Source organism: Medicago truncatula, chromosome 6 (assembly GCF_003473485.1).
Source record: "Medicago truncatula cultivar Jemalong A17 chromosome 6, MtrunA17r5.0-ANR, whole genome shotgun sequence".
NCBI lineage: Eukaryota > Viridiplantae > Streptophyta > Magnoliopsida > Fabales > Fabaceae > Medicago > Medicago truncatula.
Genome location: NC_053047.1, coordinates 6104436 through 6121826, shown reverse-complemented (window position 1 = coordinate 6121826; position 17391 = coordinate 6104436). Strand labels below are relative to the sequence as shown.

At 33.2% G+C, this 17391-nt stretch overlaps 2 protein-coding genes across 5 annotated transcripts; one reads left to right on the top strand and one right to left on the bottom strand.

The window, feature by feature from the left end:
• Positions 1-170: 170 nt before the first annotated feature.
• Positions 171-4386, top strand: LOC25495499 (putative disease resistance protein RGA3). Of its 2 annotated transcripts, none has more exons than XM_039835020.1 (2): positions 171-3496; positions 4128-4386. In XM_039835020.1, exon 1 carries the CDS (start codon positions 342-344, stop codon positions 3492-3494), a length of 3153 nt encoding a protein of 1050 aa, XP_039690954.1. In that variant the 5' UTR covers positions 171-341; the 3' UTR covers positions 3495-3496; positions 4128-4386. The 2 variants fall into 2 exon arrangements, with proteins under 2 accessions (XP_039690954.1, XP_013451177.1); XM_013595723.3 differs by having other exon boundaries at positions 4103-4386.
• A 4238-nt stretch (positions 4387-8624) lies between these two features.
• Positions 8625-12815, bottom strand: LOC25495497 (putative disease resistance protein RGA3). Of its 3 annotated transcripts, XM_013595720.3 has the most exons (3): positions 10036-12815; positions 9431-9921; positions 8625-8974 (listed from the first exon to the last, which is right to left on the bottom strand). In XM_013595720.3, exons 1-2 carry the CDS (start codon positions 12511-12513, stop codon positions 9433-9435), a joined length of 2967 nt encoding a protein of 988 aa, XP_013451174.1. In that variant the 5' UTR covers positions 12514-12815; the 3' UTR covers positions 8625-8974; positions 9431-9432. The 3 variants fall into 3 exon arrangements, with proteins under 3 accessions (XP_013451174.1, XP_013451175.1, XP_039682688.1); XM_013595721.3 differs by having other exon boundaries at positions 9431-12814; XM_039826754.1 differs by lacking the exon at positions 8625-8974 and adding an exon at positions 9000-9200 and having other exon boundaries at positions 9431-12815.
• Between the last annotated feature and the right edge of the window lie 4576 nt (positions 12816-17391).

The following is a 17391-nucleotide window of genomic DNA, read 5'->3' as shown; positions in this document are numbered from 1 at the left end:
AGTTTAGGAGGACGATTATTATTATTCTTTTGTATAGAATTACAAATAAATGTTGATATTTTTAGGAGAATAAAAACATTTAATCCTTTTATGAAATTGTCAAAAGCGGTCATGTAAATGTAGCTCAGTTAGAAAAGAATAAATGCGACAAATAGTGGCGGGATGGAGTGTGATGCAAGGCTGCAATATTCCACTTTAATTGAAATTATTATTATCTACTACCTCTGTCAATCTCTTTCTATTCTCATAATCATTTCCTCTCAATCTACCTGCAACAACTACTACCAAAAACAATATCTGTTTCATCCATCTTCTTAAATCTCAATCACCCAAACCGAACGATGCCTCATCCTGAGTTGATTCCCTTAGAAAGCCTCATTCATAAATTGACTATGATAGCTTTCCACAATTTTGGACGTGTTCATGGATTGTATGCAAAATTGGAAAGGCTTCGTGCTGGAGTTGAAGAAATCAAAGCAATTTTTGAGGATGATCAGAGAAAAATTGACAAGGATTGGATAAGAGAGATAAAAGATCAGGTTTATGCTGCTGATGACTTCTTCGATGAAATTGCTACCGAAATTTTGCGTCTTGATGGTGGGAAGGTACGCAGTTTATTTTCTTGCATTAATGCATTTGTTTTTCAGTTACAAATTGCTCGTGAAATAGATGAGATAGGAAAGAATTTAGAGTATATGATCAAATGGGACCAACTGGCAAGGGAACCGGCAAGGGGACTGGCAATGGTAGAACATTCTTATGTTAGGAATGAACCAGTAATGATTGGCAGAGAAGAGGAGAAACAGGCGATAATAAGCCTGTTAATGGAACCAACTGATAGACTGTTAATGGAACCATCTGAGGAGAAACATTCTGATGATTCTCTGATTGGTATTGTTGGTATGGGTGGTATAGGAAAGACAGTTCTTGCTATGATGGTATACAAAGATGCACAAGTCCGAGATTTCTTTGATATCCGCATGTGGGTGTGTGTTGCTCTGAATTTTGATGTCAAAACTATTGTGAATGAAATTTTAGTTTCATCAAGTGGAAGCAGGAGCAATGATCAAGAATCAATGGAAACCTTGCAGATTGAGCTTCATAAACAATTAAATGGTAAAAAGTATTTGTTAGTCTTGGATGACGTATGGAATGAGGATTCCAAAAAATGGACTGAATTGAAAACTTATTTAATGTCTGGAGCTGAAGGTAGCAAGATTTTAGTGACAACTCGTAGTTTAAAAGTAGGTCATGCGATGGGAACTAAAATGTTGTTTCGTTTGCGAAGCTTGACTGAGGAGAATTCTTGGAGTTTGTTCAAGAAGTTGGTGTTTGGAGATGATAGCAATCCAATGATCCATCGACTAGAATCGGTTGGTAGGAAGATTATGGCGAAGTGTGAAGGAGTTCCACTAGCAATTATGACAGTGGCACATATATTAGATGGAAAATATACTGAAAGTGAATGGATTAATGCTTTAGAAGGTAGTTCTTGGGAACTGGGTGAAAGGGAATTGGCTAGAAGTACAAATGATATCAGTATCATGTCTTCTCTAGCATTTAGTTACCAGCATTTGCGGCCTCGTCAATTGAAACAATGTTTCGCTTATTGCTCCATATATCCTATGGGTTGGGAAATTGAAAAGAATGAGTTGATTCAATTATGGATGGCACAAGATTACCTTAATTGTTTAAATGGTGAGCAGGAAATGGAAAGTGTTGGAATTGAATTTGTTGATACTCTTCTGAAGATGTCATTTTTCCAAGATCCAAAAATGGATGAATGTGGTAATCTAGTTAGTTTTAAAATGCATGGTTTGATACATGATCTTGCATTGGAGGTAGCTAGCGATGACTATTACTTGGGTAGTCAGAGAAACGTCATGGAACCCATACACATGTGCTTCTCATTGGAATCTAACGCCATTGATTTGTTGGCATCAATAGATGCAAGTCGGCTGCGAACGATTTTCCTTCAACGGACAAATGATCGAGGCACTGGTCGGATGACAAGAGAGCTGTCTCTTATTTTGACATTCAAAAGCTTACGTACATTGAATTTGTCCCGTTCTTCTTTAAAGATGTTGCCTGATTTAGTTGGTAAATTGAAGCATTTGAGATATCTTGACTTATCTTGGTGTGTAAAACTAACAAGACTTCCCAAATCCATTGGCAATCTTGTTAAGTTACAAACATTGAAGCTGACTGGTTGCGAGACACTTGAATTTTCTACAGAAGTTGTCACAAAGTTTATCAATTTGAGGCACCTTGAGATTGATCGATGTAAAGCCTTCGAGAACATGATGCCTGCAGGATTGGGAAAATTGTCTTCGTTGCAATCATTATCAAACTTCTATGTGGTGGATGATCGGCAGAAGAAAAAGAAATCTGGGAAACTGAATGAATTACAAAACTTAAATAGTCTAAGTGGCAACTTAGAGATTAACAGACTTGATCAGGTAAAAGACGTGATGCCGGAATCACAACATGTGAATTTGAAAGCCAAAAACTTCCTTATATCGTTGGAATTAAATTGGGAAAATCAGGACAAAACAGAGGGCAGCTTGCAACTTTTAGAAAACCTTTGTCCCCACGAATACCTAAGAAGACTACAAGTTCGGTGGTATCCTGGTGATAAGTTTTCTAATTGGCTTTCTGATATTTACTGTCTTTCTCACATCTCTCTCTTTGGCTTTGATAATTGCAAATCTCTCCCACCATTAGAGCATCTCCCATTCCTCAAGTCTCTTGAGATAAGTTCTATGAAAGTATTGGAGTACATACACCATAAAGAGCTGTTTCACACTGAAGTAACATTCTTCCCGTCATTGGAGCGGCTCAAGTTTAGTGGTTGTAAGAATTTCAAGGGATGGAAGAGAACGGAAGGTCAGGTCAGTGTAGATAAACACTCGCAGCGGCCATTCGTCCGTCTCTCTCAACTAATAATCAACAAATGCCCAAAGTTGACTGACTTGCCTACTTTTCCAAATGTTGAGGAATTGCAGTTGTGTGAATCTATGGTGAAGCCATTGAAAGAAACACTGGATATAGCATCATCCTCTTCCTCCGCTCCTCTTTCCAAGCTCAAGTCACTAAAGATAGAAGGCAAACTTCCAGACATTTGTGTTTTACCATCTCGGTGGAAACAAAACCTTACTTCCCTTGAGCATCTTGAAATTGGAGATGTTGATAATTTAGATATTTGGTTTGAGGACAACTTCCCTTCTCTAAAGAAAGTTGTGATATATGGTTGCGATTTAAAAGCTTTGCCGAGTAAAATGTGTGACATGTTATCACTTCAGCATATCAAGATGATGGGATGCCATAAACTGGCGTCATTGCCAAAAGAAATGGTTAATCTTACCAACTTGGTTACACTAGAAATCTGGGATTGTCCCCTCTTAGTTGAACGATGCCAGAGTGAAACAGGAGTAGATTGGCCCCAAATTTCTCATGTCCAAAACAGAATAATGAAGCAAAATTTGAGGCGGTGAAGGTACTGTACTACCAACTTTTTACTAATACTGTGAATTTTGTTTCTGTTTGATATTCTACATTTCAAAAGTAGACATTTTGTGTTTTGAATATTTTTAACTTCAATACAGTTTGAATTGACTTCTGAAAAATATAACATAGTAAGAGAATCACTTCTGAAATATTCATTGAAAATATAGTCTTATTTATGCTTGAGGATTCCGACTCCATATACTTGTTATTCTTGGTTTACGTCAAATTGAGGATAGTCTTATCAGATTTAAACATGTTAAGCTTATTGGTAGTTTTGCAAAAACATCAGATTTTCATGATGTAGGATAGTCTTATCATAAAATCCAGATCATTCATACGAGAAGAATGTATTTTTTATCAATGATATATTTTCCACTAGCTTTAACGTACTGCTGCATGATAAACTTTATTGCTTTTCTAATTAAGTTCTACTGCTATAAAAACGGATGAAAGAAAAAATGGCTTAATTTGATTCTCACTTAGTGTGTCATTTCATCATATCTTTTGTTAAGTATAGTGCATTGTTATTTCTTCTTCTGCGTGAATCATTATATAATCATACCTAAGGGCTCACATATTGACAAATATTTCGTAGGGGTTCACCTCATGTCCTTCTCAAGAATCTTGATCAGCTATCCAAACAAAAGGAGAAAAAAAAGATGCTGTTTTCATTCAGCAAGCTTCAATGGAAGAAGAATCACAGTTGAAGCTCATAAGAGGAAGGAATATGTTTTTCATCAAATGGCTTCACAAGCAATTTGGCTTGAGGGAGACTCAATGAAATTCTTAAGTTTATTTGTATTTCTATGTTTGTATTTTATAAAAGGGATTGTTAAGCTCTTATTTATATGTGTGTGAAGAAAAAGCTTTTATATGTGTGACATCAACTATATGAATGATTTGAATTCAATTATGACTTTTGTTATGCAAAAAGATTTGTAAACATTTTATATTATTTTACTTAATACTATTGTTTTAAGTTTTCTATCTAATTATGTGGTCTTCAAGTGTCTGAGAGAAGGTAAAGATTGATTTAAAAGGTGGAATATGAATATATTTGTCGAAGTGCACTCCAGCATTATCCTTATTCTTCTTACCTTCAAGAGGGAATGTAACTTTTTAGGGGAATTAAAATGACTTGGCTTAAAGTATCTTGTTTGGATAAAAATTAGTTAGGATATTTTTAAAATACTTGAAATTTATTGAATATTTTCAATTGATTTTGAAGAATTTGAAACTCCACCTAAAATGAGAGAATTTCATAATTCTCTTTGACTCCTCCATGTGATCTCATTTCTCTAGTCATCGTGCTCTCGCTCTCATCTCATCGTTTCTCTCTATAAGAGAAACTCAACATAAAATAATGATAGATTCTATAAAAGAGTTTATAACGAGTGACACCCCTAAAAAAAATAAAATGACATCCCTCACCTTAAAAACTCTATTATCAAACTTGATATGCAATGTTTTTTATTTTTTGGAATTCCTTCAATGGTTTGTATACATAATCTAATCTTACGCTTGTAATTTAGAAATGAACAAGAAGTTTATTGAAATTCTTTCCCTTACTTCTACTACAGAATCAAATACCATGTTAGTGTGTGGACACTAGTATACTATTAATTATTTAATTAATCAGTTGTGGATTGACATAATAAATTCTTTCTAAATTATTATTAATATAAAATATGGTCGATTGTTATTAAGAGTTAATTATAGATTAATTACTGATTTGCCTCTATTTTTTAATTGACTTTGATGAGTTTCATCATTCTATTTTTTTAATTGCCTCTATTTTTTAAACGTTATCCAATCAAACGATTAAGATATGAAGAAAATCTAACATGCATAACCTTAAATCGAAACCGATGTTCTTGATCTATCTTTATTATGAAAATATGAAGTATTTTATAATTTGTATATATGCTCTATGACTGTACCGTTGAATTCCAAGTTTCTCGTGTTTAAAATAGAAATTCACGTAATCTCTTTTTGTTTTGTTAAGGTTGTGCTTCCTTGACTTCACACAGCACTGAATTTCCAATCAAAATAAATTTGACACCCCCTTCTTGCTCGTCATTAACGGGCTTCTATTCTTGACTATCAAAAAGCCTAGCCCACCACAAATTAGGGCCCACTTATCCAAAGGCCCAACAAGAAAAGCCCACCCTCAACGTAGGATCCTCTTCAACCAACAATAGCTTATAACGGCTACTAATTGTTTGTAACGACCATTCGATCCCGTCATAATGGATGCCTTTCATAATGATTGTACCATGACCATACAACGGTCTCCTCGACCCTATATGCGCTTTTGACAAGCTCACAAGGTATGTATATCTCTATGCTTCATCCAACTCTTGGTCATATACTAACTTGGGCGTCAGAGCGCTTGCAGGTATATTGAGTTGGCCCCGTGCAAGTGCATCAAAGCCCTTGGCACAAGGTCTCCAACTTAAAGGGGCCTAAAAATTAGTTGAAAAAAACTTGTACCTATGGACAAAATCGGTCACTAAATGTCATTTTTCCTTGGGTAGAAGTCCAGAATTCAACTATTTTACTGTCAATTATACATTATCCGTCGGTAAATGTCTAATTAGTTGTGGGTAAAAGTCATGTTTGAACCATTGCTTGTATATTTAACTAGGATGTAGATGTTTGTTACTCTAAGTAGTGTTGAATTTATTTTCCAAAACTTTTTAAATTAAAATTATCAAGATTACAACGGGCCTCTGAACGGCCCTGCAGGTATAGCACCCCTTCTCCTCGAAGCACAACCATCAACGATAAGTGCACTTACTCTCGACGATTCACCACCACTGTAAGTATCTTTATCCTCTTTGGCTAAATTTATCGGTTTGTTCCGAACAAATATATTATATTAACAAATTTATGTTATTAAATTCTAAATATTTAAATATTAATTTGATTTTTTTAATGAATTGATATAAATTTTATTACAAACTAAAAATGTTCTTTTGTGTAATTTTACATTTATCAATTAGTTCATTCGCTAATTTCACCAAAAACTTCAATTAACTTATCAGTTATCAGCCATAAACAACCGCTATCAACTATAAATTATCTGTCATCAGCTATAAGTTATCTGTCATCCACTATTTTTATTAAATTGAGCCGAAGTTAATCAAAATTATATTATTTCTATTGAATTATTAGTATTAATCATATTATCATATAAACGTTTTCAAAATAGTATCAATCGTTATCATACAAACGTACTCTAATAGGGAAGCAGAGCTTCTTTTAATTTGGCCGGCTGTTTGTTTTTTCTCTTGGTGTGTACTTGGCGTTGGCGTACACGATTGTATTCGGTGCCTTTTGTTTTATTCTCCGTTTTTTCTCTGCGCGAGCACGAACCAAGTTGAATAAATTTGTCGTTTATAAAAAAATACAAATGTATTCCAATGAATTAATTAAGAGTAAGGTTAATAATACTTTCTTTTGAACACTCTTAAATACTTATTTTTTAATTAACTTAAATCAATGTGTGTCCTACGGTTTGAAAATAGAATCTACATAAGATGGTGCGATATATATTGATTTTACTCAATAAAAGAACGAGTGTTTGAGATAGTGTTGAAAAAATGTGTGGTTAGTCTTTCTCATTAATTAGTGCTTGAGGTATATAACTTATAAACCCAACGCTTGTGTCGTTTAGTTTCGGAGGAATCTAGGAAAGTTCCAAGCAATTGCCAAGGGAAACTTTTTATTATTTAATTAAAGTGATGCTAATGACCGGAAATGAACCTCTCAACTTTTTCATGAATGTTTTTCAATTGTTATCCATCTCGCCATTGATTGGGAAAAGGTGAGATAGGTATTGATATAAAATTATGAGGATTCGTATACTAATAACCCTTTTATTATAACCTCCTAACGGAATTTAATTTTGTACAAAGTTACAATATTAAACTCTTTTTTTTTATCAAAAAATATTAAACTCTTTATATTGAGCTAGCATTTCAACCAAAAAAAATGAAAAATACGTTGTTATTTAATATAGGATTAAATATGTTTTTAGTCCCTATAAATATACTAACATTTCGTTTTTGTTCTTCTAAAATTTCCCTTCAACTTTTAGTCTCTATAAAATTTTCAATCACTACTTTTGGTCCCTATTTTTAAATAAATTATTGTATTTTCTAATGAAAATGTGCAAAAATTTATGGAATATTGTAAAAACCACTCTAAAAAAAAATTAGAAATTTTTAACAGAACATGAATTTTTTACTGCAAAAAATATAAAAATTCATATTTAATTCAAGTTTTGGTAAAAAAACTAAATTTTTTTGGGAGAGATCCTTATAATATTATACATTTTTCTCCAAAATTTTATTTAAAAATATGAATTCTACATATGAGTTTACTTTAAAATAGGGACCAAAAGTAAAGATTGAAAATTTTATAGGGACTAAAAGTTGAAGGAAAATTTTAGAGGGACTAAAACGAAAAGTTGGTATATTTATAGGGACCAAAAACATAATTAACCCTTTAATATATATATATATATATATATATATATATCTATATGTCCATCTATTAACTTTGTCTCTAAATTTTTTCAAAATAGTCAATTCTTCACCCCTAAATTTGTTTCATATCAATCAAACGAGTCCTTCCCTCCGTAAATCCAAATCTAAGAAGAGACAGACCAACACGATAGCATGCTAACGCTAATGATTTAATTTGTAAGTAAAATCTTATGTATAGAGAGATATTAATTTTCTAATACTAAATGTTTTCATAGATAGTAAAGGGCACGACATAATTAGAATTTCGAGAAAAACTTAAATGTTTTACTATCCATACGGTCTTCTCAAGCCATTTGAAAAGAGAAAAAAAAAATGATGGAATATTATATGATTGAAAAGATGGCTGAGCTTGTGTGAGTGAGAATTCATTCCTTCCTCTTTCCTCAAAAAAAAATTCATTCCTTCCTCTCATGAGTTTCAACCTTGACACTTTTTTTTTCCTTCCTTTTTTAAAGCAAAAAGAGATAATAGAGTGCAAACACAACAAATGATATATTTGACATCTCAATTAGTTTGGCACCCCAAATCGATCGTCTGATCATTTGCAGCATCATAAAAAATATATTAAAATAAAGATAGAAAAAATAAAGATTGCGAGACTAGATCAATACCCAAAGTAACAATATTGTACAAGAACATCAACTACCTCGTTAAAAACCTTACCATAAAATATGGTATAGGAAAAAAGAGTGTAGTGCAAAGAAACAACAACACAACATAAACTACACAATCCCTGAAAATATGAGAGCAATAGAAACGCATGCGAGAAGACAAATTAATGCAATTATTCCATCTTTAAACTTCCAGGAAACAATGTCCATATTCTTGAAAGCTCACACAACCAAGCTAGAGTCACTTCTTCTTCCCCTGAAGCTTGATGAATGAAAACTGCACCTTTTTGTCTTCAATAGAACCTTCAAATAAATGTACCATCATCAAAAAAATTAATCAGAATTATTATGTTCACAAAATCATTGATAAACACACCGTAATTCCTACACAACGTAGAATATATTTTCATTGATAAACATACATTCTTTTCAAATGAATGATCTGGATCTTCTGCTAAGACTATCTTAGATCATGAGAATCTGATGCTTTTCCAAAAACACCATAATGCTTAACAAGTTTGAAACACAACTGGCGAGAGAAAATAAGACATGACCTCAATTTGAAAGTCCACTATACATTTTTAATTAAATCAATTATGAATAACAAGTATATGGAGTTAGCATCCTCGGAAGTGATTCTATAACTATGTCCTATTTTTCAGGAGTCAATTCAAATTATATTGAAATTAAAAGAATGAAAATACAAAATATCAAGCAGAAACAAAATTCACAGTATTAGTTAAAGGTTGGTAGGAGTACCTTTACTGCCTCAAATTTTCCTTCAAAATTATGTTTTGGACATGTTTAACTTGGGGCCAATCTACTCCTGTTTCACTCTGGCATCGTTCAACCAAGAGGGGACAATCCCAGATTTCTAGTGTAACCAATTTGTTAAGGTTAACCATTTCTTTTGGCAATGACGCCAATTTATGGCATCCCATCATCTTGACATGCTGAAGTGATGACAAGTCACACATCTTCTGTGGCAAAGCTTGTAAATCACAACCATATACCACAACTTTCTGCAGAGAAGGGAAGTTGTCCTCAAACCAAATATCTAAATTATCAACATCTCCAATTTCAAGATGCTCAAGGGAAGTAAGGTTTTGTTTCCACCGAGATGGTAAAACACTAATTTCTGGAAGTTTGCCTTCTATCTTTAGTGACTTGAGCTTGGAAAGAGGAGTGGAGGAAGAGGATGATGCTATATCCAGCGTTTCTTTCAATGGCGTCACCATAGATTCACACAACTGCAATTCCTCAACATTTGGAAAAGTAGGCAAGTCAGTCAACTCTGGGCATTTGTTGATTATTAGTTGAGAGAGACGACCCAATGGCGGGTGCGAGAGTTTATCTACACTGACCTGACGTTTCATTCTCTGCCATCCCGTGAAATTCTTACAACCACTAAACTTGAGCCGCTCCAATGACGGGAAGAATGTTGCTGCAGTGTGAAACACCTCTTCAAGGTGTATGTACTCCAATACTTTCATAGAACTTATCTCAAGAGACTTGAGACATGGGAGATGCTCTAATGGTGGGAGAGATTTGCAATTATCAAATCCAAAGAGAGAGATGTAAGAAAGATGGTTTATAGAAGAAAGCCAACTTGAAAACTCATAACCTGGATACCACCTCACATGCAGTCTTTTTAGATTTTGGTGGGGACAAAGGTTTTCTAGTAGTCGAAAGTTGTTCTGTTTATTGTCCTGATTCTCCCAATTTAAATCCAAGGACTCAAGGAGTTTCTTGTCTTTCAAATTCACATGTTGTGTTTCCAGCATCACATCTTTTACCTGATCAAGTCTATTAATCTCTAAATTGCCTCTCAGACTATTTAAGTTCTGTAATTCATTCAGTTTCCCAGATTTCTTCTTCCGATCATTCACAACATAGAAGCTTGATAACGATTGCAACGATGACAATTTCCCTAGTCCCGTTGGCATCATTTCTTCAAAGGCTTTACAACGATGAATCTCAAGGTGCCTCAAATTGATTAACTTCGTGACAACTTCAGTAGAAAATTCAAGAGTCTCACAACCAGTCAGCTTCAAGGTTTGCAAGTTAACAAGCCTTCCAATCGATTTGGGAAGCCTTGCTAGTTTTATGCACCAAGATAAGTCAAGATATCTTAAACGTACCAACTGACCAATTAAATCTGGAAACATCCTAAGAGAAGAATGGGACAAATTCAACGCACGTAAATATTTGAGTCTAACAACAACAGACAAATGATCTCTTGTCATCCAAACATTTTCTCGATCACTTTTCCGTTGTAGTAAAAATGTTCTCATTCTTTTTGGATATCTTCTTCTCAACAAATCAAAGGCGTGAGATTCCAATGACAAGCACATGTGTGTGGGTCTATTGACTGTCCCATCATCAAAAAAGTCATCGTAATTGCATTTGAATTCATGCATTTTAAAACTAACTACATTTCCATATTCATCCATTTTTGGATCTTGGATAAATGACATCCTCAGAAGAGTATTAACAAATCCATTACCAACATCCTCCATTTCCAGCTCACTGTTTATATATCCGAGGTAATCTTGTGCCATCCATAATTGAATCAACTCGTTCTTTTCAATTTCGCAACCCATAGGATATATACAGCAATAAGCTAAACATTGTTTCAATTGAGGAGGCGACAAATCCTTGTAACTCGTTTCTGGAGAAGACATGATATTGATATCAATTTTAAATTTTGAGGCCAAAATCCATTCACTTTCAGTATCTGTGGAATGTAATACGCGTGCCGCCGATCTAATTGCTAGTGGAACTCCACGACACTTTTTCCCTATTTTCTTACCAACCGGTTCTAGTAGATGGGTCCTTGGATCGTCATCATTCCTAAACACCAACTTCTTTAACAAACACCAAGAATCTTCCTCACTCAAGCTTGTCAAATGAACCGATGTGTAAACTTCCATCACTTCGGCTACTTTTTCACTACGAGTTGTAACTACAATCTTGGTACCTGGAGCGCCACTTGTCAAATAAGTTTTCAATTCCGTCCATTTTTCCTTACTCTCGTTCCAGATGTCATCCATCACTAACAAATACTTTTTACCATTTAATTTTTTGCGGAGCTCATTTTGCCAGGTTTCCAGTGAGTCTTGATCATTGTTCGTGCTTCCACTGGATGAATCTAAAATTTGATCTGCAATATTTTTGATATCAGAATCATAAGAAACATTGACCCATATGCAGATATCAAAGAAACCTTTGACTTGTCTGTCATTGTATATCATCTGGGCAACAGTTGTCTTGCCTATACCACCCATACCAACAATAGCAATTATGGAAATATTTTCCTTCCCATCAGCTGGTAGCATCAACAGCCTTATTATTTCCCTTTTCTCATCTTCTCTTCCAATTATATCAGATTCATTGAAAGAATTACCAAGTATGTTCCTTGCTGAGTCAAATTCCATCGGCTGAAAACTCAAAATCCTATCCATTCCTGTCTTGTCTATAATATTTCCTAACCGATATATATTGCGAGCAATTGCAGACTGAGTATGAAATCTATCCATGCAAGAGAATAAATTGCATGCCTTAAAACGATCTAGACGCAAAATTTCAGTAACAATTAAATCCCAGAAGTCATCAATAACAAAAATCTGACCTTCTATATATATATGTTTTGTTCGATCTAGCTCTTGCATTTTATCAGCATCCACGAGATTTTCTTTGAGTATTTTAATTCTATCACAAAGGGTATTCAATTTATCACTGAACCCATGATCCCTTCCATAGTCGCTGGAAGCTAACATAGTCAAGTTATATATGACGCTTTCAAACACACTGTAGGATATCAACTCAAGCTGATCAGCCATCGTTCGGTTCGGGTGATTGAGAAAGAAAGAAAGTTAAAGGCAGGTTCGGGTTCGTATCTCCTTGGAGATCAAGGAGACAGATTTTTTTTTTGAGAATGATTTCAACAAATCTTTTTGTTTTTTTCTTCTTTTGATTGAATGAAATAGATTTTTTTTTCTTTTTTTCTTTTTGATTGAATGCAACAGATCCTGTGTTCAAGTAAGATCGTAGTAGTTACAGGTAGATTGAGTAAAACACGAAAATGATGATGAGAATAGAGAGCTTTTTTTTTTTTTTTTTTTTTTCTTCTTTCTAAGAAATAAGAATATAGAGAGGTTGACTAGTAAGAGACGTGAAGGAATGAATACATTTAGTCTAGATCTAGGTCCTTAGTCAAAAAAATAGAGTTTAATTATCCTTAAAAAACACTAAAATTTTAATGTATAATTATCAAATTTTACACATGCGATTTCATTTGTTTCATATTTATTACTTGACATGATATCAAATCATTTTTATCAAATATTGTTTTTCGGGTTCAGAAACGTACCTTTTTGATAAAATCGAAATCATCACCGAAGATATTATCATGTTGAGTCTTATTGAAGTCCTACTGGGTTGAGTCACGATCAGGTTGCTTTCTTTAAGACGAATCACGACATTACCTGAAATTGTGCAAGGTAGACTAATAACCGTGCGCCTCCAGGATAAAACAGTTCAGCAGTTCAGTTCACCTATTCAATTACTGTTCAATAAAATATTGCACCGTAAATAATCGTTCGAGAAATAACACCCTTTAATATGGTACTAAGACTAATTTTTAATATTGAAACCAATATAATATTGTTACCACTCTATTATGTGTTAAGACCACTCAAATATGGTGTTATCACCATTCTAATTTTTAACTTCTCCAAATATCAATATGGTACTTCAAGCATTCAAATATAGTGCTACGACCATTCTAACATCTAACTTCTCCATGAATAGAAGAAGAATATATATATATATATATATATGTGTGTGTGTGTGTGTGTGTGTGTGTGTGTGTGTGTGTGTGTGTGTGTGTGTGTGTGTGTGTGTGTGTGTGTGTGTGTGTGTGTGTGTGTGTGTGTGTGTGTGTGTGTGTGTGTGTGTGTGTGTGTGTGTGTGTGTGTGTGTGTGTGTGTGTGTGTGTGTTTAAGATCATTCTTATTGTATCAGAAAGGACTATGATCTTAAAATATTATTTATTCTAGAGAGACATAAACAATTGAAGGGACTATGCTCTTAAGACCATTCTTATATGCTCTTAAGACTATTCTTATTTTCGAAAGGACAATAAACCGAATAGGGACTATAGTCTTAAAAACGCTCTTAATTCCGAAGGTACAGAAAGGAGTAGAAAAAGGATAAGGACTTGTCAACACAAGTCAAATGAGGGAGAAGAGAGGAAAAGCACAAGAAGCATCAACTGTGAATTTCGGTGTGTTGAATGCACTGTGTGAGCTCTCTATTTATATAGAAAGTTCCCAACTAATAAGTGAGAAACTTTGGGAGCAAGTAATTATCATATTAGATCTAGTACAAAAATATCTCAAATTGATTCTCAAAATAGATCATATTGAGTACAAAAATATATTATTCAGAACATATATTATTGAGTATCAAAATATATTTCGGATCATGCACTAAAATATATTAGATTGTCTACCAAAATATTTCAGATTGTGTTCCAAAATATTCTAGATTGCGTTCCGAAATATTTTTAGCAAAACTTGGGGACTAAGAAAACACTTTCTAATAATGATTAAAACAATCATTTAATTTATCATTTTCAAATAATATATATATATATATATATATATATATATATATATATATATATATATATATTTCTAGTGCTTACTTCGTTCACTTAATTATGTACCCCCATTAATTATAGGTAAACCCCGACTATATAAACACTACTAATGTGTAATTCATCCGATGTGGGATTTCCATTTTTTTTCAATTCACACTACACTAGTTCTACCCATTGTGGGAATTTGTGTTTAGTCAATTACTCAATTTCCACGTATGTTCAAACATCAAATCATTGCATGCATGTATAAAATAAGGGTCGAAAAATATACTAATATTTTTTTGTTTAAAGAAGCTAAATTGAAACATCTAAATTGACATTAGGGAGTATCGATCGAATCTAAGACCTTGAGGTGGAACATACACCCTTATTACAAGTCAATATCATCAGGCCAATCCAAGTGGGTTCCAAAAAATATACTAATTAAATTATTGTTTTTTCCCATGATAAAAAATACGCAAGCATATCATTGATTAGCTATCCACTATTTTTATTAAATTAAGCCGCAGTTAATTAAAATTATATTATTTTTATTGAATTACTAAATACTTATTCCGTTTCGTGTCGTTTAACGACATATTTAATGTTCATATTCAACTGTCGTTTTAGTATTTTAATAGTACGATTTGTCAGTTATACCATTTATCAATTACTCTTATCTTTTTAAATAAAACTAATTAATGTTATATATTTGGAAAACTAAAGTTTGTTTTTTAAACAAAGTTTGTTTGTTTTTTTGAAACAAAGTTTGTTTCTTGTTATCTTCAAACTTAAATAAAATTTTGTTACCTATAATAATTGTTCAATGAAGAGTTAAAATTTTATAAATAAGATGAGTAGTAATTGTTAAAAATTTAAAGTGTAAAGTAAAAGAATAGATATGAGAGAAACAAAAATAAAAAAACTCCATGAATATTCAAAAGGAAGTGATAGTTAAAGACTCATTTTAAATTGACTTAAATAATTAAAGAGATGTGCACAATATTTTAAAAATTGAAAATTATTTGTAATGAGAGTGTGCAAAAAAATATGAATTTGTTAACTAACAATTGTTTGTTACAAGAGAAAGATGACATATTAAATTTATTGAAAACGGAAAGTGTGTGCAAGAAAATAATAATTCATTAGTGGATTAAAATGAAAGTATAATAGAAAGAAAATGTGTAAAAATACACTTTCCCCGATTTAGTGATATTTCAAAACGACAACGGATGGGGTAGTATTAATCATATTATCTTACAAACTTTTTAAATAGTATTAATCATTAGAGAAATGATATTTGTACAATCTTTTTCGACAACTTTCTCTCTCAGAGCATCTACAATGGGAGAGTCTTAAACATTTAAGAACTGATACCTAATAAAAAGAAATAAAAATTGTTAGCAAATAGTTGTTCAAATATCATTGCTCTGATCGTTATCATACAAACGTACTCCAATAGGGAAGCTGCGCTTCTTATTAATTTGGCCGGCTGTTTTTTTTTTTCTTTTTCTTTTTTCTCTTTGGTGTGTACTTGATGTCCGATTATATTCGGTGCCTATTTTTATTAGGGAATATTCGGTGCCTATTGTTGTTGTATTCTCGGTTTGTTTTCTCCGCCAGCTTTGTGTGCATGTTGCACCAACTATGTTTATAATTTGCAGTTTAAAAAAGATAATACAAACGTATTACAATAATTAATTGAGTAGTGTTAACAATGCATTATTATATATAGTGGTTGGTGAACTCCGAACACCTCACTTATTTATTTTGGAAAAGGTGAATTCTATCCACTAAACAACTTTAAAAAAAATTAAAAACTATTTTTTAAACACTCTCTCTAATATTCATTTTCTAATTGACTTAAATCAATCTTGGTCTTATGTATTTAAAATGAAACCCACATAAAGTGGTAGGACATGCATTGATTTTATTCAATAAAAGAACGAGTGTTTGAGAAAATGTTGAAAAGAGAATCTTGTTAGCATTCCTTGTTAATTAATGCTTGAGGTATAACTTATAAGCACAACACTAGGGTTGTTTAGTTTGGGAGGAATCTAGAAAAGTTCCAAGCGATTTCCCTGTCATGTGTATCAATTTCAACTATAGTTTTTGATCGTATCTGATCAGAAGGTGTCTGTCGGTGCTTCTTTAAAGTGGTGGTTAAAGGTGGTGGAAATACGTCAGTTGAATACTGGAACGAGGGGGTGTATCTCAGACACTCCGACGCTCAAGTCAGTAGAGGTCAGAAATGGAGATTTAGAAGTGAGAGAGGTTCTACCTTGGGGACTGCGAGGAGTCCCCTTTATATAGAGGTGGGTGAATGCAGAACCGTTGCAGTAATAGCACACATGTGTCTGGCGGTTACGAAATCGTGGAAAGTGTAACTGTCGGCGAGAGATTCGCGAGAACGTGGAAAAGAGATGTTACAGTTCGTTTGAAATGGTCTATGTTCCCCCCCCCCCCCCCCCCCCCCCCCCGCGAGGGGAAGGGGTGTGTTGCGAGTAAACTGCCATATGTGGTATTGTGGTTGATTTGTTTTTGGGCCTAAGCCGAATGTGGTTAACTTTTTATTATTTAACTGAGGATTTTTTTTTTCATGTGTAAATTTATCAAATTACTAATTTCGGTTGTTTTAACATGTGTAATGTTGTACAAGTTAGGTAAACCTTTTAATTAAAGTGATGTTAATGACCGGAAATGAACCTCTCAGCTTTTTTACAAATGTTTTTCAATTGTTATCCATCTCGCCATTGATTGGGAAAAGGTGAGATATGTATCTATAAAATCTATATTTATATTTATATCATATATATTTCAAGGTTTTTTCTTCTTCTTTCAAATGTATATATGGAAATATAAATCTTCCAAAGCTTGCTCATGACATGTGGCCCCATGGAGTAAACCAAACATTCTCATGCATTGGACATTTCGTACTATTAATTTAACTTTATTTGTGTTTCATAATTATTCTAATTTGATGCGTTGTTATTCATTTAGAGTGTTCCTGCTTGCACCCTTTCCCTAACTATGTGGCAATCAATTTTCAAATGCTTTTTACATTCATGAAATACAG

Bases quoted from the DNA above. Each gene is read 5' to 3' on its own strand.
- LOC25495497 (XM_039826754.1), bottom strand. From the start codon at position 12,513: ATGGCTGATCAGCTTGAGTTGATATCCTACAGTGTGTTTGAAAGCGTC.
- LOC25495499 (XM_039835020.1), top strand. From the start codon at position 342: ATGCCTCATCCTGAGTTGATTCCCTTAGAAAGCCTCATTCATAAATTG.